This window comes from Barbus barbus (genome assembly GCF_936440315.1).
Source record: "Barbus barbus genome assembly, chromosome: 23".
NCBI lineage: Eukaryota > Metazoa > Chordata > Actinopteri > Cypriniformes > Cyprinidae > Barbus > Barbus barbus.
In genome coordinates, this window is record NC_136751.1 from 411,760 (window position 1) to 435,820 (window position 24,061).

At 38.2% G+C, this 24,061-nt stretch overlaps 1 protein-coding gene across 13 annotated transcripts; it reads left to right on the plus strand.

Moving 5' to 3' along the window:
* Positions 1-1,509: 1,509 nt before the first annotated feature.
* Positions 1,510-22,075, plus strand: LOC306842835 (suppressor of tumorigenicity 7 protein homolog). 13 transcript variants are annotated; one of them, XM_079373943.1, is made up of 19 exons: positions 1,515-1,612; positions 3,152-3,372; positions 4,267-4,342; positions 5,372-5,484; positions 5,776-5,825; positions 6,066-6,148; positions 7,132-7,291; positions 8,660-8,714; positions 8,860-8,975; positions 9,080-9,155; positions 9,391-9,545; positions 12,187-12,284; positions 12,615-12,729; positions 14,462-14,534; positions 16,063-16,165; positions 16,242-16,392; positions 18,021-18,113; positions 18,866-19,005; positions 21,617-22,064. In XM_079373943.1, exons 5-19 carry the CDS (start codon positions 5,807-5,809, stop codon positions 21,710-21,712), a joined length of 1,533 nt encoding a protein of 510 aa, XP_079230069.1. In that variant the 5' UTR covers positions 1,515-1,612; positions 3,152-3,372; positions 4,267-4,342; positions 5,372-5,484; positions 5,776-5,806; the 3' UTR covers positions 21,713-22,064. The 13 variants fall into 13 exon arrangements, with proteins under 13 accessions (XP_079230062.1, XP_079230057.1, XP_079230063.1 ...); XM_079373936.1 differs by lacking the exon at positions 4,267-4,342 and having other exon boundaries at positions 1,510-1,612; positions 18,863-19,005; positions 21,617-22,068; XM_079373938.1 differs by having other exon boundaries at positions 4,267-5,484; positions 18,863-19,005.
* The last annotated feature ends 1,986 nt before the right edge of the window (positions 22,076-24,061 follow it).

Below are 24,061 nucleotides of genomic sequence, written 5' to 3' on the forward strand. Positions count from 1 at the left end.
ACACTAATATATAAACACTAATATAAAAACACTAATATATAAACACTAATATATAAACACTACTATATAAACACTAATATATAAACACTAATATATAAACACTATTATATAAACACTAATATATAAACACTAATATAAACACTAATATATAAACACTAATATAAACACTAATATATAAACACTAATATAAAAACACTAATATATAAACATTAATATATAAACATTAATATATAAACACTAATATATAAACATTAATATAAACACTAATATATAAACATTAATATAAACACTAATATATAAACACTAATATAAAAACACTAATATATAAACACTAATATAAAAACACTAATATATAAACACTAATATATAAACACTACTATATAAACACTAATATATAAACACTAATATAAACACTAATATATAAACACTAATATATAAACACTAATATATAAACACTATTATATAAACACTAATATATAAACACTAATATAAACACTAATATATAAACACTAATATAAACACTAATATATAAACACTAATATAAAAACACTAATATATAAACATTAATATATAAACATTAATATATAAACACTAATATATAAACATTAATATAAACACTAATATATAAACATTAATATAAACACTAATATATAAACACTAATATAAAAACACTAATATATAAACACTAATATAAAAACACTAATATATAAACACTAATATATAAACACTACTATATAAACACTAATATATAAACACTAATATATAAACATTAATATAAACACTAATATATAAACACTAATATATAAACACTAATATAAAAACACTAATATATAAACATTAATATATAAACACTAATATAAAAACACTAATATATAAACACTAATATATAAACATTAATATAAACACTAATATATAAACACTAATATAAAAACACTAATATATAAACATTAATATATAAACATTAATATATAAACACTAATATATAAACATTAATATAAACATTAATATATAAACACTAATATAAACACTAATATATAAACACTAATATAAAAACACTAATATATAAACATTAATATATAAACATTAATATATAAACACTAATATATAAACATTAATATAAACACTAATATATAAACATTAATATAAACACTAATATATAAACACTAATATAAAAACACTAATATATAAACACTAATATATAAACATTAATATAAACACTAATATATAAACACTAATATAAAAACACTAATATATAAACACTAATATATAAACACTACTATATAAACACTAATATATAAACACTAATATATAAACACTACTATATAAACACTAATATATAAACACTAATATATAAACACTGATATAAACACTAATATATAAACAGTAATATATAAACACTACTATATAAACACTAATATATAAACACTAATATATAAACACTAATGTATAACAGAAAAGCGATGGTTGGCAGTGGGCGGGGCCTGTGTGCCGGAAGGCGGGGTTTTGTGTGAGTGGGCGTGACCTGAGTCTGTGTCATGTCTGCTGTGTGTCTTTCTTCTTCTGCTGTTTAGTGTCGCGCCACGTTGATCGAGAGATCATCTTCAGACTGCAGGTAAAACACAAACACGACGGATCTGCGAATACAGATATAATATCACGCGATGCAGCTCATTATATTGTGATTATATTGTCTCTTTCGCGCTTTTTGAACTTGAGCTGTTGTTGTGTTAGCAATGCTAACTGCTTGTAAAGTGATCAACATGAATATCTGCGATTAATCAAGTGCTTATGAGCGTTATTAAGCGTGTTTCTCCTGCTGTAGTTTATAAACACGTTATTAATAAGTTAGAGAAGTATCTGGAACAAACAGATCAAACGCGTTCCTGAATAACAAGGCGACACGTGTCAGTAACATTAAACAGCTCGTTATTATTATTATTATTATTATTATTCAGCTGCTGTAGTTTAAAGCTCATAAAGTTGGCTCTTCTGAATACATGGGAAATGAGGCATATTTGAGCAGAAGAGACTAAAGACATGACGTTTTCATTTCGTCTGCTGTATTAAAATCCTCTTCAATCCAGACCTGCTTTCTTCTGTAAATCAACAGCTTCTGAAGAATGGGTTAAGAGTACAGGACTATATAGAGATGTGTGTTGTGTTCCAGTGCAGATGATGTCAAACAGAGAAATGTGCAGTTCTTCATCATCATGAGCTCATCACACCGTCCTGATCCAGTCATTCTTTCACAAATGCTGTTCCATCACATCTGTTGTTTTATTTACTTATTTTGTCATTTAAAAGTAGTTTTTATATTTAGGGCTGGCAATTATGTCAGGGTGATACAGCTGAACCGATCTCACAATGAAACGTTCGCAGTAAAATAATTAAATTATAGTAATTTGCCATAATTTATTACTATTATTTCTATAACAGAACTGCTTATTAATGTTTAAAACACTTTAGTTTGTCTGGCAGATTAGAGTCATGTGCTGCAAACGTCATCATTAGATTGTTTTCGAGGTTATTTAGAAAACGGCACGTGGTGGAACTGCATTAACAGTATTTCTAAATTAATAATTTATGATGCATTTAAAATATATCTTATGAAATCGATGACACAAATGAACAAAGAATCATATTTTGACAGCATTAATTTAGTTTGTTTCTGAATCTAACGAAACATTTGTAACATTTGACGTCATATTAAAAAAAGGTCAATGTGTTATTATGAAGAAAGAGACAGGAATTAGTGATAAACACTAGTGATGGGTTAACCTGACCCTGGATTGAGTTTTAGAGGATGTGTTACTGCTTTAAATCTAAGCACAGAAAGGCTGATTTGACAGAAGTAATTAGACTTCATTAATGAGGACGGGATTGTGTTGTCTTTATAATGGTGTTAATGATGGTGGAGTGGGTCACTCATGTTTGTCTCTGCAGCTTCAGTGTGGATTCCATTTACTCTCTTCCTGTGTGTGTGTGTGTGTGTGTGTGTGTGAGCGCGCGCTGTGATTGGTCCGTTCCTCCTCCTCCATCATCAGCATCAGTCTGTCAGCCGCTGGCCGTTGGTTTGTTGGTTGGCTCGTTGTCTCTCGGCTCGTGACGTGGCTGAGTGTTTGCTGAGCTTTTGTCTCGTCCTGGTCTGCAGCGCTCCGGATCGGCTCGGCTCGGCGCTGGAGCTGGAGAGGCTGTGAGGACCACAGCTTTAATGCAGCAGGAGGACGGCTGTGGCGGCGCAGCATCTGGCGCGGTTGGTTGCATTGTGCGTTGATGACCCCTGCTGTGTAGCCGCTCACCCCACCCCTCCCGCTCCCCTCTCTTTCTCCATCACAGCTCCTGGATCAGCCATGTTTGGCACCGAGTCCTCATGTAAGTAGCCCATCCTCCACCGCCGCTCTCTTTATCCTGCATGCATTGTGCTCTGTGCGTCTGCTGTGTGTGTGTGTGCTGGATCTGCTTCACCTCACACACACACACACACCTCGTCTCGTCTGATAAACGCTCGTGCTGCTCAGTTAGCATCGTTTGTTGAGTTCGAGGCCTGTGTCCCTGAGCGCTGGCTGTGCTTCTGCAGTTATTCTCCAGGACTGTTTTGTTTGAAGCGTGTGTTATTCATCACACTGGACCAGCATGTCACGAGCGCTCTTGTGGAGATGCGTCTGTGTTTGTGAGGCTGATGCTGATCAGCGCATCATTTCCTGATTTCTGTTTTTTAATGATTCGATTGTTTGTTGATTGGATCGATTCATTAGCAGAGAAGTAAATTAGCGTCAGACCTGTTTGAATTGCCGCTCTGCCTAAAGATGAACTGAGAAAAAGAATTAACTCTAGTGATGAACGGAGCATTAGCCTCGTAAACATCACCGAATGAAAGCATGGGTCTGTTTAAAAGAGCACTTTTGATATGTGACCCTGGAGCACAAAACCAGTAATGAGGGTCATTTGAAAGCTGAATAAATAATCTTTCCATTGATGTATGGTTTGTTATGATAGGACAATATTTGTCTGAGATACAACTATTAGAAAATCTGGAATCTGAGGGAGCAAAAAAATCTAAATATTGAGAAAATCTCCTTTAAAGTTGTTCAAATGAAGTTCTTAGCAATGCATATTACTAATCAAAAATGAAGTTTTGATATATTTATGGTAGGAGATTTACTAAATATCTTCATGGAACATGATCTTAATATCCTAATGATTTTTGTCATAAAAGAGAAATGTATAATTTTGATCCATACAATGTATTGGTGTCTATTGCTACAGATATACCTGTGCTACTCATGACTGCTTCTGTGCTGCGGGGACACATTAGTACAGTATGATGAAAACACACAAACAGGTTTGACAGAATACATATGGTTCAGTGTGTTTCTGAGCACACATAATTGTTTAATGTTTTTTTTTGTTTGTTTGTTTCGGCAATATTCAGCAATATTATTATAATTTAAATCAGCTGTTTTCTGTGTGAATATGTGTTAAACTGTAATGTATTTCTGTGATCTGCAGCTGTATTTTCAGCATCATTACTCCAGTCTTCAGTGTCACATGATCTTCAGAAATCATAATAATATACTGATTTACTGATCAACAAACATTTCTGATTATTATCAATGTTGAACAATATTTTTGTGGAAACTGTGATGCATTTCATTTTTCAGGATTCACAGATGAATAGAAAGTTCAAAAGAACAGCATTTATTTGAAATGGAAAACTTTATAAATGTCTTTACTGGCACTTTTGATCAGTTTAATGCATCCTTGATGAATAAAAATATAAATTTCTTTAAAAAAGCAAGTGTCCTGAGCCCATGTGGTTCTGATGTGACGGGTGGTGGGCCGCTGGACCGGTCAGGCTGAGAGTGAGTGAGGGTGGCTGATGAATGGCGTGTCTGTGCTGGAGTGGCTCTCTCTGGTCTGAATGAAAGAGCAGCTGCGGTCAGACGGCCACCATGTGTTCGGCGGAGAGAAACCGAGCGGCTCTCAGACCCATCGCCCTCACGCGATCACTGACTGAGAGGGAAAGTTCACACACAAATAAACATCCCATCATGCCTTTCCAAACCCCTGAGACTCTCTTTCTTCTGCGGAACATCAGAGAAGAATGCCCCGGCTGCTTTTGTCTGTACAGTGGAAGTCAGAGATGCCCGTCAGCGTTCTTCGTTTCTTCTGTTGTGTTTAACAGAAGAAAGGCATTGGTCCAGGTTTAAAACATCACGAGGAGAGGCAATGATGACAGACGGAGGATTTGGGGTTTCTTCAGATGTGATTAGTTTAGTGCTGCAGAAATAATGGGAGACGCAATGAAAATAATCAACAATCCATTTGATTATACATTGATATAGATCTTGTTTAAATGCATTTAATGCAGGATTACAATAGTACATCAAGTATTGTTATGAGAGCAGCAGCGGTGAAGAGACTGTTGGGATGTTCTTCCTACAAGTTCATATTGAGTCTGGTTTTAACTTCTACTTTAAACTGGTAAGCATTCATTTGTTTTACATAATGTTTGTATTTTAACAGCATTTAGCATAATATATAGCACAAATTACACAGATCCGGTCTGCTAAGTTAATTAATGAGTTAATTGAAATGATTATTATTATCTGACGGATCGACAGGTGCGGTGATGCTCGTCTCACTGACTTAGAGTCTTTTTTAAGTCTTCCCAGAATGCATCTGACAGGAAGTGGTCGACAGATCAGCTGATATCCTCACATGATATTCATGTTGTTTTCTGGCTAGTCGTATTTATATGCATTTGTGAAACAGGAAGTGATGTCGTGACACCCCTCAGGCGTGAATGACCTCAGCAGGCTTTGGTGAGCGTTAGATGAGAGATGTTCTGGATATACAGTAATCGTGCTGGCTCAGTTTTACAGCGATCCAGCGGCTGATTCAGTGTTCTTCCAGCAACACACACACACACACACACACACACACACACACACACACACACACACACTGCTGTTTCTCTGCTAAACTCATCTCTCACGGGTTCTGTGGTGTCAGTGTGGATCTGATATGTTTGTTCTCTCTGAACTCGTCTGTTTTTTCTGCAGTGAGCATGTTCCTCAACACTTTGACTCCTAAGTTTTACGTGGCGCTGACGGGCACCTCATCCCTCATTTCTGGACTCATACTGGTGAGTTTCATTCACTCCTGTCAAACACTCACACATGAAAAAATACTGTAGTAAAGTACTTGAATTATATTGTTGTGGTAATTCTATAGTTGCTGTGGTAATGTAACAACTATAGTAATATAAACCCTTTACTTACCAATAAACCAGTACTGTTCTAAACTACAGTATGTATTATCAGTTCACTATAGTACAGTATGCTGTAGCATTCATTAACAGAGCGTTGTAAATACTGTCATATATGTGACCCTGGACCACAAAAGCAGTCATAAGGGTCAACTAATGAAATTTATGCACGGGACAATATCTGTCTGAGATACAACTATTAGAAAATCTGGAATCTGAGGGAGCAAAAACATCTAAATATTGAGAAAATCTCCTTTAAAGTTGTTCAAATGAAGTTCTTAGCAATGCATATTACTAATCAAAAATGAAGTTTTGATATATTTATGGTAGGAAATGTACTAAATATCTTGATGGAACATGATCTTAATATCCTAATGATTTTTGTCATAAAAGAGAAATGTATAATTTTGATCCATACAATGTATTGTTGTCTATTGCTACAGATATACCTGTGCTACTCATGACTGCTTTTGTGCTGCAGGGTCACATATACAGTATAATACACTGTATGATTCAAAAACACTATAGTATTATTTACTATAAATGACTATAGTATTTTTCATGTGGGCTGCAGAATGAAGTGACTTCACTGGAATATAAAGGATCTGAATGAGTCTCTAGAGGTTGTTTTAGGATCTGTATTAATTTAGTTTAATCTTTTCCTTGCAATTTAATAACCAAATGGATTCTGTTAATAAAAGCATCTCTGTGGGTTTTATTAATATGTATTTATCAAGTTATAATCATCACAGAAGTTGAATTAGTTATTGAAGGAAGCAGCTGCATGTATTATTGAGTGTTATTGTTCAGACAGACCTTTATACCTGTGATGAAGATGATGATGATGATGATCTCTGCAGATCTTTGAGTGGTGGTACTTCCGGAAGTATGGCACGTCCTTCATCGAGCAGGTGTCGGTCAGTCACCTGCGTCCTCTGTTAGGTGGAGTTGATAACAGCTCGCCCACCAGCTCCAGCAGCAGCAGCGGAGACGCCGAGTCCAGCCGGCAGAGTGTGTCAGGTCAGACCCAACGAACATCAGAGAACCTTAACTCACATTAAAGGGGTCATGACATGGATTTGAGTGTCTATTAACACTAAGTGCAACAGCCCGGCTCGTGTGCAGAGGATGTTTCCACTAACTCCGCGCGCCAGCGTGTGATGGGGCTAGTCAACATTACTAAAGACGGTCGTCAGCTTCAGTGGTGCAGATGCTTCAACCTGTCGTACTCATTTTGACCCGATCGACCCGGGTTCGAATCCACCGGCAAACTTTTTTATCCCTTTTCAAATTTCAAATCACTTCAGAAAAGCATTCATGTTAAATGAAAATGAAGGAAATAATCAAGAAGTTGAAAATAAAGTATCAGTGAGGTATAGGGAGGGCTTTATTGTCCCAATAAGGTGGCATCCATTTAATAATTTGAATTCAAATTCAAATTTACACTCTAAGTTATATTTGCGCACTGTTTTATAATGTAAGACAATACTGAGGTGCAGACAATTGCCACTATTTGCAAGAAGTAGTATAAATAGCAGAAAGTCCTGCTATTTTAACATAGCATCTATCGTTAAGAAAATATGCTATTTACACTTAGCGCAAATAGCCGCTGCCTTTTCTATTAATTTAATATGTTCCTTGCGGTTTACTTATAAAGTTAATATAGATTTTGGCACAGAAATACAAATAAATATGTGTGAAAATGATTATTTTCAACCCTCATTCTGACCCTCGGTCTAAAACGACCTGTTTTTAAGGGGCGGGTCCTTTAAGGCTTGTTATGATTGGCTAATGTCACTGCATAGGAAACCGTATCAACGCCCCCTCACTACTGCATACGAGTTTTAAAAACATGATCAAAATTAAACGGTTATTTCCAGACAAAGCGTTATGAAATCCTTTACTCAGGGTTTGTGATGCAGCTGCAGTCAGATCTAGTTCTGCTTCATCTTTCAACAAATGATCCTCTGTGACTCTCCATGATTCTGTGCCTCCATTACTAAACAACATGCTGCGACACGATCCGGACGCCATTAAAATAACCTCTGCACTTGTTCCTTACGCTGGGATTCTTCTGGTATCTGTACAAACACGTGACGTGATTGGTCGATGTCTTGCTCTGGGGGCGTGTTTATGCAAATGTTTGTGCCCCTGTGATGTCATCTTGTACGTTTTTGGAGGTTGATTAAATAAATGCTTTGTTTATTTTGAGGAGGAGGTTTTAATAGTATAAACACCTCTTATATGCCAAAAGATCCAGGCAAGTGTCATTTCTCTTGTCATGACCCCTTTAACACACTGTGGTTAGCTGGTAATCAATCACTTACTAGATAAACTCAGATATAGTCCATATGTGTTTGCTAATGTTTCGTGTGTGTGTGTGTTTAGAGTGTAAGGTTTGGCGAAATCCTCTCAATCTGTTCAGAGGAGCTGAATATAACCGGTGAGTGAATGTCTCAGAGCCTCTTCAGTGCTTCATTTGATGCAAAAACAAGCCTGAATGTCTTTACCTGTCTGTGTTTGAATCAGGGCTGATTTCTTTCTTTGTGAGCTGCATTGAGATGCTGATGTGAATGTGTTTGCTGCAGATACACGTGGGTGACAGGAAGAGAGCCGCTCACATACTACGACATGAACCTGTCGGCACAAGACCATCAGACCTTCTTCACCTGTGACTCTGATCACCTGCGGCCTGCAGACGCCAGTAAGAGCACAGCATTACCATCAGCATCCAGAGCATTCAGCACAGTGCCAGTGTTTGAGGACCTGTGGCTAAGATTGTGTGTGTGTGTGTGTGTGTTCTGACAGTAATGCAGAAGGCCTGGAGAGAGAGGAATCCTCAGGCTCGGATCACGGCCGCTCATGAAGCTCTGGATCTGGAGGAGTGAGTGTGTTTCTGTGCTGACAGACGTGAGCTCACTCATTCACTGAGAGATGAATCTGCCCGTATTACTCCATCAGATATTTCCTGTAGCTTGTGAAATATGTACGTGCTGTTGTAATGTTCTCTCAGCACGTTTAGTTTTTCACTGTTGTCCTGTGCTGTTGGTGTAAATTTGTGTGTCTGTGTAATGATCAGGAGCGTTTGTTTGCTGATGGATCTGTTGTGTGTGTTGTAGTTGTGCGACGGCATATATTCTCCTGGCCGAGGAAGAGGCCACGACGATCGTGGAGGCAGAGAAACTCTTCAAACAGGCTCTGAAGGTCGGAGAGAGCTGCTACCGGCGCAGCCAACAACTGCAGCATCACGGAGCACAGTATGAAGCCCAGCACAGTGAGTACACACACACACACACACACATCACTGATACACACACACACACACACACACACACACATCACTGATACACACACACACACACACACACACACACATCACTGATACACACACACACACACATCACTGATACACACACACACACACACATCACTGATACACACACACACACACACACACATCACTGATACACACACACACATCACCGACACACACACACACATCACTGATATTTATTTATTTAGTCATTTAACAGACACTTTTATCCAAAGCGACTTACAAATGAGGATATAAGAAGCAATCAAAACCAACAAAAGAGCAACAACGTGCAAGTGCTATTACAAGTCTCAGTTAGCCTAACGCAGTACAGATAAATATTATTATTATTATTAATATATATATATTTTTTTTTAATAAAAAGACAAAGATAAAATGAGAATAGATAGTGCTAGAGTTAGAGGGTCAAGTAAAGATGGAACAGATGAGTTTTTAGCCGTTTCTTGAAGATGGCTAAGGATTCGGCTGCTGGGATTGAGTTGGGCAGGTCATTCCACCAGATGGGAACAGTTCATGAAAAAGTCTGTGAAAGTGTTTTTGTGTGTCTTTGGGATGGTACAATAATGCGTCGTTCACTTGAAGAACGCAAGCTTCTAGAGGCACATAAGTCTGAATTAATGAATTTAGGTAAAGGGGTGCAGAGCCAGTGGTGGTTCTGTAGGCAAACATTAATGCCTTGAATTTAATGCGAGCAGCTATTGGTAGCCAGTGCAGATTGATGAACAGAGGCGTGACGTGCGTTCTTTTCGGCTCATTAAAGATTAATCTTGCAGCGGCATTTTGGATTAATTGTAGAGGTTTAATAGAATTGGCTGGAAGACCTGCCAAGAGAGCATTGCAATAGTCAAGTCTGGACAGAACAAGAGCTTCAACGAGGACTTGTGAAGCATGTTCCGAGAGAAAGGGCCTGATCTTCTTAATATTGTATAATGCAAATCTGCAGGACCGGGCAGTTTTAGCAATGTGGTCTGAGAAATTCAGCTTATCGTCAATCACAACTCCAAGGTTTCTGGCTGTTTTTGAAGGAGTTATGGTAGATGAGCCTAACTGGAAGCTGAGATTGATGAAGCGATGGGTTAGCTGAAACTACAAGCAGTTCTGTCTTAGTTAGGTTGAGTTGAAGGTGATGGTCCATCATCCAGCAAGAAATGTCTGTTAGACACGCTGAGATGCAAGCAGCTATCGTCGGATCATCAGGATGGAATGAGAGGTAGAGTTGAGTGTCATCAGCATAGCAGTGATATGAAAAGCCATGTTTCTGAATGACAGAACCTAGTGATGCCATGTAGACAGAGAAGAGAAGTGGTCCAAGAACTGAGCCCTGAGGCACCCCAGTAGCTAGATGCTGCGATTTGGATACCTCACCTCTCCAAGATACCTTGAAGGACCTATCAGAGAGGTAAGACTCAAACCACTGGAGTGCGGTTCCTGAGATGCCCTTTCTCAATAGGGTTGACAAGAGGATCTGATGGTTGACTGTATCAAAAGCAGCAGACAGATCCAGCAAGATAAGTAATGAAGATTTGGAAGCCGCTCTTGCAAGTCTTAGGGCTTCAACAACAGAAAGCAAGGCAGTTTCGGTCGAATGTCCACTTCTGAAGCCAGATTGGTTACTGTCCAGGAGGTTGTTCTGTGTGAGAAAGACAGAGACTTGGTTGAACACAACTCGTTCAAGTGTTTTTGCAATGAAAGGAAGAAGGGAAACCGGTCTATAATTCCCTAAAAGAGTTGTTTTTTTTAAGAAGTGGGGTTATACAAGCCTGTTTAAATGCTGAGGGTAAAACTCCAGTGTGAAGGGATGTGTTAACGATGTGAGTGAGTGCAGGTACAACTGCAGGAGAAATGGCTTGAAGGAGATGAGATGGAATAGGATCAAGCGGACAGGTTGTAGGATGACTGGAAAGGATGAGTTTAGAGACTTCTGCCTCAGAAAGTGGAGAGAAGGATGTGAACGTGTGTATGTTTGCTGGTAAGATATGTTTGATAGATTGTGGTGTGGAAAATTGTGCAGTGAGGTTAGTAATTTTATTAATGAAGAATGTGGCAAAGTCGTCAGCTGTTAGAGATGATGAAGGAGGAGGAGGACAAAGGAGGGAGGGAAATGTTTTAAAGAGCATGCGAGAGTTAGTCGAATTGTTAATTTTGTCATGATAGTATGTCCTTTTAGCAGAGGAAACATTAGCAGAGAAGTCAGAGAGGAGTGATCGATATAAATTAAGGTCAGAAGGATTTTGTGATTTGCGCCATACCCTTTCTGCGGCCCTGAGATTAGAACGATGTTTTTGGAGGACATCAGATAGCCAAGGGGCAGAAGGGGTGGTACGGGCTGGCTTGGAAGATAAGGGGCAGAAAGTATTTAAACAAGACGTCAGAGTGGAACAGAAAGTATCAGTAGCACTGTTAGCATCAAGAGAGGATAACTGTTTAGGGGGAGGAAGTGAAGATGAAACCATAGCAGATAGCCGGGAGGGTGAGAGTGAACGCAAGTTACGTCGAAAAGTCAGTAAACAACTGAATGTTACAGCAGAAGTAGCTAGTCAAAGTTTCCTTTGAGGTGTGTAAACATGTGTGTGTTTCACAGGAAGAGACACAAACGTGTTAGTCTACATCAAGAGAAGACTCGCCATGTGCTCCAGAAAGCTCGGCCGCACACGAGAAGCTGTCAAGATGATGCGAGACGTGAGTGACCTTTGACTCCTCACACACACAGAAGAAACAAAGCCTCATTTGTATTAGTAATGCAACCAGCAAACTGCTCGTGCTATATACTCATAGATACTGAAGCAGGAGCTGTTATTTGCTGATCAGACCGTAGAATTATTGATAATTGTGCACAGTTGAGGTGATGCAGTTATGATCGAAAGCATGTGCATTATCTTTCAATAATTCAGTGGCCTGACGTCAATGAAACCACACATGTTGTACATGTAAAACTCTTACACACCTCGCTAACGAGCCGCAGAAGTTTCCAGAGCTGGAGAATGTGAGCTGTTGTTGTGTTTCCTGCAGTTAATGAAGGAGTTTCCTCTGCTCAGCATGTTCAACATCCACGAGAACCTGCTGGAGTCTCTTCTGGAGCTGCAGAACTACGCCGACGTCCAGGCCGTACTGGCCAAGTATGATGGTACGAGCACTACAGATGTGTCCACATACACATACACACACTCACACTCTCTCTCTCACACGCACACTCACACAGACTCACACACTCACACTCTCTCACATGCACACTCACACACACACACACACACACACACACTCACACATTCTCTCTCACACACACACACACACACAGACTCACACGCACACTCACACACACACACACACACACACACACATTCACACTCTCTCTCACACACACGTGCACACACACTCACTCACACTCTTTCACACACACACGCGCACACACACTCACACACTCTCACTCACACTCTCTCTCTCACACACACACACACACACAGAATCTGTCTCCCTGTCCTTCCTCTGTTGCTGTAAAGGGTGTTGTACAGTGAAGCCCGACTGGATTTTAGGGTATAGTTCTGATGTAGTTCTAAACCGGCAGCTAGAAAAGCACTCGGGTTACATTAACAAACAACAGAGCCAAAGTGCTGACCACCACTGAACTAGAGGGCTGCACTGGGATCTCGGTCCAAAAATATAGTGCGGGTCCTCCATCCTGTGATTTGGCTCATAACCAGAATGCTGGAGTCCCATAAACACTAGGCTTTCTGCGGTAGTCTGTGTGTCACAGTGTTTGATCATTCACCGATTACATTACTGGACCACCGCAGCACCAACCCCACTGTCGTATTGTTTTTATAGAAATAAAAATCATTTAGTTCAGTTGGAAAACATGCTACACTAAACTGAAGGCGTCTGCTCTGCAGGGTTGCCAGGTCTTCATGACAAGGCTATCCCAACGGCCAGTCAAAAAAGTAAAGTAACACGATGACCATATCCCAAATGTTAAAACTCAACATATGTCATTTCCATACCTAAAATACATATTTTACAGTCACTGTTATGCACATTGATCATAAACTCAGTTCAAAAGTTCCCTACCAGTGGCCCTCCTTCACAAAACACTTAACATCTACTGCAGTTTTATCACAGGTAGAATGTAAAACATTTTAATACAAGCATTTCAGTCAAATGTAATTTATGCAAACCTTTAACCCACGGAGGAAGATCAGCCCACGGCAACAGTTTAATAGTAGCCCAGTTCCGAGGAATAAAAGCAGATGTGGCAACCCTGCATCCGACACGAGCTGCAGGAGTCAGAGATTAGAGAAACGGAGGAACTAATTAATACGTCGTGGGAAAGACTTCTTAATATCCATTTTCCGATATGTATTCAGTCGTGTGTGCATTCACACACACCGGTAATTCAGTTTCTCTTCCTCCGGCAGCACAGCATCTGATATAAATGTCTTACTCATGCAGATGTCTTTTGCTTTTCTGACATTTACACACCGTCAACTGCTTCGAAATATTAGAGAACATGAGGAGATGAGAGGAGAGCTGTGCTGCTCATGATATATGATTAAACAGTTATCTATATCATTTAACTTACCTTCCTTCTAAAATTGCTTTCTATGGTCAAGGACTTGATATTGTTTTAATTTCAATGCTCTTTCAAAGTCTGAATGACATTTAAAGCATAATTTGTACATTGTGAATGAATTGCACTAATAATCCCTCCAAACGTCACCGCCCTCGTTTGAGCAGAAGAACCATCTCTAAAGTGTTTACAGGACTTGTTCCTATCATCACACACTTTTGCTATATAATATACAGTTATGTGATATTATCTCCTGTGTGAGTCCTGATGATAAACGGTTTGTTCTCGTCCACAGACATCAGTTTGCCAAAGTCTGCAACCATCTGCTACACAGCGGCACTGCTGAAGGCCAGAGCCGTGTCTGATAAGTGAGTCTCCATCAACACATTCACTATATTAATACATGTGCTGATGGAAAATGTTATTTCAATTGCAAAATAAAAAGAATGCTATATATAAGGTTACTTTCACATTACAGCAGCAAATGAGTCGACACGTAGGTGCAAAGTTGCTTATTGTTAGTAGAATGACTAAAGTGGACTATTAAATTAAAATGTAATCTGCTGTCATTTTATTTGTTTGTCATTGAGCAGAAACGTCTGATGCAACGGCGCACATATACAGAGACAACTGTGCTTAAAGAGCCGGTTCACCTCTAACTGGATAGAGATTCAGCATCACTGTTGTTCTAGACAGAATGAGTCCTGAGTTTCTCAACACATTAGTACTAGAGGTGTAACGGTACATGTATTCGAACATTTTGATGTGGCTCCACAGAACGCTGTATAACACCTCAGTTCAAGCGGCAGCGCGAGCATCGCTTCCTCTTTACTACTAGTTCTAACGTGAAATAAACATGAATGAACATCTCATGCCTCGTGTAATCACTCAATCAGCGTTTCAACCGTGGAAAGACATCAATAATATAGCTTGTAAACAAATGTCACGTAGCATTTACCATTTACCTCGGGCAAGTCATCAGTGTCCACAGCTCGTTAGTTCACTAGAGAAATTAAGTCTAGAGAAGAGCATTTCACAAAATATATAAGGAATAATCAACGGCTAGCCGTGCATTTAAAGGATTTTAATGCACGACGTGGAGGCAAAGAACCGCCTGACGCAAAGTGCATTTAAAATCCTTTAATTCACGGCTAGCCGTTGATTATTCCGCTTATTCCATGGTCAACTGCCAAGTTATAGACAAGCTAAAGCTAGTCTTGCTCTTTGCAGCGCAATATTTGACCGGAAGGGTAAACGTGTTATTTTTGTCAGTTATGCATGTTCTCTAGCATTCTGCCAGCTTCAGATCATACACATAGATGAGATAGTGCGGTAAGATCACATTTATTTGAATGAATATAGCATGTATTTCAATTTATTATCGATTGTGAGAGAGGGAGGCTATTTTATTAATAAAAATAGCAGGGAAGCGTTGACAACAAGTTTATCTGTGTGCGCAAATCTGTTATGAAGCAAATTATGACAGCCACGGTGTAAATTATTTCAACAACAAATATAAATTTTATCATTTAGAAATTAATTTAAAAACTGCATGTTCAATTTACATGTTTGCGTAAAAGTTTTTGATTATTATATTTAAAAATAAATAGTAAATTTAAGTTTGGTATGTTGTAATGTAAAAGTGCTCCCTATAGTTAGAGCATAAGCTGAGGTAGATTTTTATCCCCAAGATAATTTTAGTTATAAATTGAATTTATTTAAAGAGAGCAATTTGTACAATAAACCATTGTTTAATAAAAAAGCAATTTTCTGTGTAGTTTCCCCCTGCTGTACTGAAACACACCGAACCATCACATACACACCGTCATGTTTGTGTAGCGTTACGGCTCTAATCAGTGCTTCTGTGAAGTGTTTCTGCATCGGTTCTGTCTGCAGGTTCTCTCCAGAGGCGGCGTCACGCAGGGGTTTGAGCACAGCAGAAATGAACGCAGTAGAAGCCATACACAGAGCGGTGGAGTTCAACCCACACGTACCGAAAGTGAGCCGCCGCCTCCTCATCCTCATCCTCCTCATCCTCATCCTCAGCCGTAACCTGCCTCTCGTTCTCTCCGCAGTACCTCTTAGAGATGAAGAGTCTGATACTGCCACCGGAGCACATCCTGAAGCGCGGCGACAGCGAGGCCATCGCCTACACCTTCTTCCACCTGCAGCACTGGAAGCGTGTGGAGGGCGCGCTCAACCTGCTTCACTGCACCTGGGAGGGAAGTGAGTGACCCTGAGACACACAGTCCATCAGCTTTAACACCGTTCTGAAAAACATCACAGATGCCAGACTTCTGTCTGATTGATCGTTCTGCCACGAGAAGGGCAATGCACAGTAATGCACTTTCTGTCCATACTGTGTTATGACCAAATGTGACCCTGCAGCACAAAAGCAGTCATGAGTAGCACAGGTATATCTGTAGCAATAGACAACAATACATTGTATGGATCAAAATTATACATTTCTCTTTTATGCCAAAAATCATTAGGATATTAAGATCATGATCCATGAAGATATTTAGTACATTTCCTACCGTAAATATATCAAAACTTCATTTTTGATTAGTAATATGCATTGCTAAGAACTTCATTTGAACAACTTTAAAGGAGATTTTCTCAATATTTAGATTTTTTTGCTCCCTCAGATTCCAGATTTTCTAATAGTTGCATCTCAGACAAATATTGTCCTATCATAACAAACCATTCAGCTTTTTTAGATGATGTATAAATCTCAATTTCAACAAATGTACCCTTATGACTGGTTTTGTGTACCATGGTCACATTATGATTTGTCTTTTGGCTCAACTCGGATCACATCCAGAGAACATCAGGCCAGTTTATTTGTGTAGCTCTTCACACAAGCAGCGTTACAGATAGTCATGATGTTATAATGTCCACACTGATCTCTTCAGAGCTGGATAATAGTATAGTTTACATATGGAGATCATATAAACGATCCGGCAGTTGAGATTTGCTGTGTGACTCACTTTATGTGAGTACGGTATGCATGTGGATAAAATTGGATATAGTTACAAAGCAAAGGTTAAGCCTTTTTTTGTCTGGTAAGAACTGGTCATGCATGCATTTGTAACCTCCCGACTTGACTATTGTAACTCTTTGTACATTGGTGCATCTCAGACATGTGTCAGACGCTTACAGTTAGTACAAAATGCTGCAGCCCGGCTCCTAAAAGGGAACACATCACATCGGTTCTGATTTCACTTCATTGGTTACCAGTCAAATACAGAATTGATTTGAAAGTCTTGTTATTTGTATTTAAGTCTTTGCGGCACCAGGCACCACAGTACCTATCTGAACTACCGCATCCGCCTTCACAGTCTAGATTACGTGCATCTAGGGATTCTGATTTAATATATGTTCCTAGAACTAGACTTAAAAATAGGGGTGATCGCGCATTTGCAGTCATCGGTCCTAAGTTATGGAATAGCCTACATTAGATCCGCCCAAACTTTGTCAACTTTTAAATCTGCTTTGAAAACTTACCTTTTTTTTCATGGCTTTCAATATTCCCTGATTCTCATTGGCATTGATATCTTTGATTCTAGCCTTTTCACCTCTATTTTATTTTATTTTAGGCTCATACTTTTATTGTTTCTCTAGTGCTTAAATGCTCTGTTTTTATTGCCTGTCTCTTTTGAATTGTAAAGCACTTTGGTCAACACCAGTTGTTTTTAAATGTGCTATACAAATAAACGTGTATTGTATTGTATAAAAGTTGTCAAAGTGTTCAAGTGAAAATCAGAAAAACTCTGTTGCTGCGAAGCTTAGAAATGCATTTTTCAGCTCATTCTTTGTGTTGGAAGCTGATCGTTGATGGCCTGATGTTTCAGCTTTCAGAATGATTCCATATCCTCTGGAGAAAGGCCACCTTTTCTATCCATATCCAGTCTGTACAGAGACGGCGGACAGAGAACTGCTACCAAGTAAGAGATTTTCCTGCATGTCACCTGTAGAGGAAGGTCGTCTGCGACATCCAGATCCTCACTGAACTTATCAGTGCCTTTCAGTGTAGTATATTAGGCCTTTTAATACAGTTTTACAAACGTTCAGCTGCTGCTTCAGAGTCAAATCTTGTCTGATTTTGATCAAGTAAAGGTCAGAATAACTGCAGTCATATCTCCAGATGAACACTTCCTGGACTGAAGCAGCTCAGCTTTACTTGATTCTCCATCAATCATTTTCTAGAAAAATCTCAAATCTGATCATCAGGATCTTTTGAGGAGCGTTTGTTTCCAGAAGCTTTACTTCACTGTTCCTCAGCGGAGGAATGATCTTCATCTCACATCTTCTGAGGAGCGTTTATTTCTTCATCTCTCAATCAGCATTGCGTTATATGTCTGGATCATTTCAATCTCATCTTACTGAGACATATTACTGGAGATATCAAGTGTTTGAATTTTGAGAGGCTACTTTCAGACTATTCTTTGGTATGTCAGGCATTACAGGGTTAAAAGAGTGCTTGTGTAATTACTGACTCATGTGTCTCCAAACTCATCTGCTGTTATTTTAATATCCAGCAAAGATGTCAAGCTCCAAAAAAATAAACATACGCAACATAAAGTTATGTGATCACCGAGGCGCTTCTCTCTTGGTGCAGTAGTAGTTAACCCTGACTCTCTCTCTCTGTGTGTGTGTGTGTGTGTGTGTGTGTGTGTGTGTGTGTGTGTGTAAGCAGTGTTCCACGAGGTGTCAGTGTATCCTAAGAAGGAGCTGCCGTTCTTCATCCTGTTCACAGCGGGTCTCTGCTCCTTCACAGCCATGCTGGCGCTCCTCACGCATCAGTTCCCAGAGCTCATGGGAGTGTTTGCTAAAGCCGTGAGTGTCACACACTTCAGTACTCCAGACAAACATACCACCATCATTTTCATCAGCATCTATTCAGTATCATCAGGTCTGATGAAGAATGGTTTGAATGGCACTGATACACAGGGTTTGGCCAAACATGACGTTTTTTTAAAGATAACTCATCGTGCTAGTATTTGTATTTGAAATGTTAATTCTTCACATAGTGAAAATATGACTAAGTTCATCTCTACCATTGTGTTACTGGACCAATATTTAACTACTTTCCCCATGTTTTCATTGAGACTAGTATCTAATTTCTGCTAAAATATAATCAGCTGGATGTGAACGAAAATAAAAAGTTTAAGTAGAAAGTGGCACATCTTACCCCATTGCCTCCTATTTTGTACAGTTTTTCAGACATGAATTAGCTATAAAATGCACAGATGGCCATATTAAAAATAATCAGAAGAAATCAATAATACCTGAACAAATCGACAAACAATCCAGCTAAAGTCTCTTGAGTTTGTGACTGAATTCTCTGGATCTCCTTATTAAACCAGTTCTTCTCTTCTCTTGATATTTAGTCTAGATCTACAGTAAGATCATGTTGATATTTAGTCTAGAACTACAGTAAGATCATGTAGATATTTAGTCTAGAACTACAGTAAGATCATGTAGATATTTAGTCTAGAACTACAGTAAGATCATGATGATATTTAGTCTAGAACTACAGTAAGATCATGTTGATATTTAGTCTAGAACTACAGTAAGATCATGTTGATATTTAGTCTAGAACTACAGTAAGATCATGTTGATATTTAGTCTAGAACTACAGTAAGATCATGATGATATTTAGTCTAGAACTACAGTAAGATCATGTAGATATTTAGTCTAGAACTACAGTAAGATCATGTTGATATTTAGTCTAGAACTACAGTAAGATCATGTTGATATTTAGTCTAGAACTACAGTAAGATCATGTTGATATTTAGTCTAGAACTACAGTAAGATCATGTTGATATTTAGTCTAGAACTACAGTAAGATCATGTTGATATTTAGTCTAGAACTACAGTAAGATCATGTTGATATTTAGAACTACAGTAAGATCATGTTGATATTTAGTCTAGAACTACAGTAAGATCATGTTGATATTTAGAACTACAGTAAGATCATGTTGATATTTAGTCTAGAACTACAGTAAGATCATGTTGATATTTAGAACTACAGTAAGATCATGTTGATATTTAGTCTAGAACTACAGTAAGATCATGTTGATATTTAGTCTAGAACTACAGTAAGATCATGTTGATATTTAGTCTAGAACTACAGTAAGATCATGTAGATATTTAGTCTAGAACTACAGTAAGATCATGTAGATATTTAGTCTAGAACTACAGTAAGATCATGTAGATATTTAGTCTAGAACTACAGTAAGATCATGTTGATATTTAGTCTAGAACTACAGTAAGATCATGATGATATTTAGTCTAGAACTACAGTAAGATCATGTAGATATTTAGTCTAGAACTACAGTAAGATCATGTAGATATTTAGTCTAGAACTACAGTAAGATCATGTTGATATTTAGTCTAGAACTACAGTAAGATCATGTTGATATTTAGTCTAGATCTACAGTAAGATCATGATGATATTTAGTCCAGAACTACAGTAAGATCATGTAGATATTTAGTCTAGAACTACAGTAAGATCATGTAGATATTTAGTCTAGAACTACAGTAAGATCATGTTGATATTTAGTCTAGAACTACAGTAAGATCATGTAGATATTTAGTCTAGAACTACAGTAAGATCATGTAGATATTTAGTCTAGAACTACAGTAAGATCATGTAGATATTTAGTCTAGAACTACAGTAAGATCATGTTGATATTTAGTCTAGAACTACAGTAAGATCATGATGATATTTAGTCTAGAACTACAGTAAGATCATGTAGATATTTAGTCTAGAACTACAGTAAGATCATGTAGATATTTAGTCTAGAACTACAGTAAGATCATGTAGATATTTAGTCTAGAACTACAGTAAGATCATGTTGATATTTAGTCTAGAACTACAGTAAGATCATGTTGATATTTAGTCTAGAACTACAGTAAGATCATGTAGATATTTAGTCTAGAACTACAGTAAGATCATGTTGATATTTAGTCTAGAACTACAGTAAGATCATGTAGATATTTAGTCTAGAACTACAGTAAGATCATGTAGATATTTAGTCTAGAACTACAGTAAGATCATGTTGATATTTAGTCTAGAACTACAGTAAGATCATGTTGATATTTAGTCTAGAACTACAGTAAGATCATGTAGATATTTAGTCTGGAACTACAGTGAGATCATGTTGATATTTAGTCTGGAACTACAGTAAGATCATGTTGATATTTAGTCTAGAACTACAGTAAGATCATGTTCACACATTAAGTAACATTACTTAAATCAAAAAGTAATGTTACTTTACTAGTTACTTGGGGAAAGTAACTCATGTTACTTGTAATGTTACCCTGCTAATTTGTACCAATGTATTTTTGTTTTTTGTGAATCTTTTCATTATATTATTGAATGTGATTTTATATCTTGTTCAGACTGCAGATATCTCACTGGTTTCTGTCTGGTTTCTCACAGTTCCTGAGCACTCTGTTCGCCCCGCTCAACTTCATCATGGAGAAAGTGGAGAGTATTCTTCCCTCGAGTCTGTGGCACCAGCTCACACGGATCTGATCTCCTGGATATGCATTATTATTATTATTATTGACTGAGGTGCCAAGTTCTTCAGAAGTGCCCGACAGCCAGAAAACAAGAGAAACACAACCGACATCAAACACCGAAGGAATTATTTCCCCTTAATCTCCTGTAAATCTTTTCTGTTGAAAACTTTTAAAGTCCATCAGTATATAAAGAAAAAATAAATCAATTTCTGTACTGCTGCACAACAGACATCTCCATTTTTGAAGTCCATAGGAGAAAATCATCTTCTCTGTTCTCGAAATGGAAAAATTGTCAGAAAGCAGCAGGATATGATTGATCAACATGCGTGGGCTTCTTTTACACACATAAACACAGAAGAAGAGTCTTTGACCTGTCGGTTCATCGTTTTATTTTATAATGTGCTGCTCTATATGCTCATGCTGCTGGCGCTGATAGATGCCAGGATCCTTAAGAATCATCTAATCTGTGAACGGATGAAAGAGAGACGTACTGTAAAAACACACCACATTCCCTGGCCTGCCATCTCTTACATACATCGAGTTATCAGTGAGATCAAAGATTGGTCTGAATATATGTTTAGATCAGGGGTTTCAAAACGCTGCCAGATATTTGTAAAAATAATTTGGTTTACTATTAAGAGAGCATAAAATGTATAATTGAGCACTGGGTGTCGCTATCACACCCGTCACAAAACATCATTATCAGTGTATGCTGTTCACATGCAAGCAACACTATAGGCTACAAGAACAAGAGAGAAACCTCTTGAGCACATATACAATGCATTCCTTCCACAAACAAACAACACTAGAGAACATAAACCTGGATCAGCATAGAAGTAACAGTGTGTGTGTGTGTGTGTGTGTGTGCGTGTGTCTGTGTGTGTGTGTGTGTGTCTGTGTCTGTGTGTGTGTGTGTGTGTGCGTGTGTCTGTGTGTGTGTGTGTGTCTGTGTCTGTGTGTGTGTGTGAGATGACTGAAAAGAACCTCATTCATAAACAGGGTTGCCAGATCAAACAAATGTGTTTTTAAAAGTGACTTGAAAACGGATAGGGAAGATGCCACTGTAATCTCAGGCGGCAGATTGTTCCATAACCGAGGCCCGACCACAGAGAACGCTCGATCCCCTCTCTCTACGCTTAAGTCTGGACAGAGGGAATAAAAGGAGATTCTGATCACTGGATCTTAGACTTCTACTGGGAGTATAAAAATGCAACCGCTCTGAAAGATAGCTGGGGGCTTGGTTATGTAAAGATTTGTATGCCAATATTTTTTTTTTTTAAATTGATTCTAAATTGAATAGGCAGCCAGTGGAGGGCCCTCAGTATAGGGGTGATGTGATCATATTTGCATAGGCGTAATTTACGGGTGGGACGGGTGGGACATGTCCCCACCACTTTTTACCAGGCTCGATATTGTCCCCACCACTTTTAAAAAGTAACTGAAAAATAGATTGCGTATGGTATGTATTAAAGGAAAAGCACCATCTACAAATCGTCACTCTTCATAATCTAATTCATTCATTTAACAATTTTTTCCGCCGGTCAGAAGCTTTTCAACATCCTCAAAGATGAATATTAAGTCTCGTTGTGAAACTATCGCGAGATACGCGATATGCGTCATGGGATATGTAGTTTCCTTTCCCTATAATTAATTAGTCTACAGATCCTGTACCTCTTTTAAAATGTATTTGTAGTCTACAATGTTAATACTGTATTTTAGTCTTAAGGTCTCTGCACACTGAGTCCGAAATTTTCGCATGCGTTTTTTCGCATTCGCAATCTTAAAAATTCGTCACGCACAGAGACCTTGCACACTGAGTCCGATGCGTTTTAATTAATCCGTTGCAAAGAAATTCGCAAAACTATACAAAATGTCTTCAAGCAGTGAGGATGATTTTGTTGTCTTCTCTCTTTTTAAAAAAAGAAAAAAAAAAGGAAATATTGGGTCCATCCAATCCTTAGATTGCGCAGAGAGGAAGGAGAGTTCCACCTCCTTATCAAAGAACTGCGGGATTATCCCGAGAGATTCAAAGTTTATTTCAGGATGTCAGTGCCTCAGTTTGATACTTTGCTAGCGATACTGAATCCACATATTAAAAAGAAGACCACCAATTTCCGTGAACCAATTGATCCTGAACAGAGACTGTCTGAGGTATGGATACACACACAGACACACCGAACGGCATCGGAAAGGTGCGCGCCAGGCATAAAAAAATAGGCTACAGCAGTTCTTTATATTCTGTATCTTTGTATTCTGCAATTTGATTGTCATAAAGTGCTCTGTGCTGCAAGACGAAGTGTATTAATTTGTCTGACACTATTTTGGATTTTGGCTTTCGCTTGTACGGTGGCGCTGAATAGTC

Coding starts and splice junctions, on each gene's coding strand:
- LOC306842835 (XM_079373931.1), top strand. CDS start 3,351: ATGTTTGGCACCGAGTCCTCAT. Junction 18,114..18,862: donor GGACAGAGAACTGCTACCAA/GTAAGAGATTTT, acceptor TGTGTGTGTAAG/CAGTGTTCCACGAGGTGTCA. Junction 19,006..21,616: donor TGGGAGTGTTTGCTAAAGCC/GTGAGTGTCACA, acceptor GGTTTCTCACAG/TTCCTGAGCACTCTGTTCGC.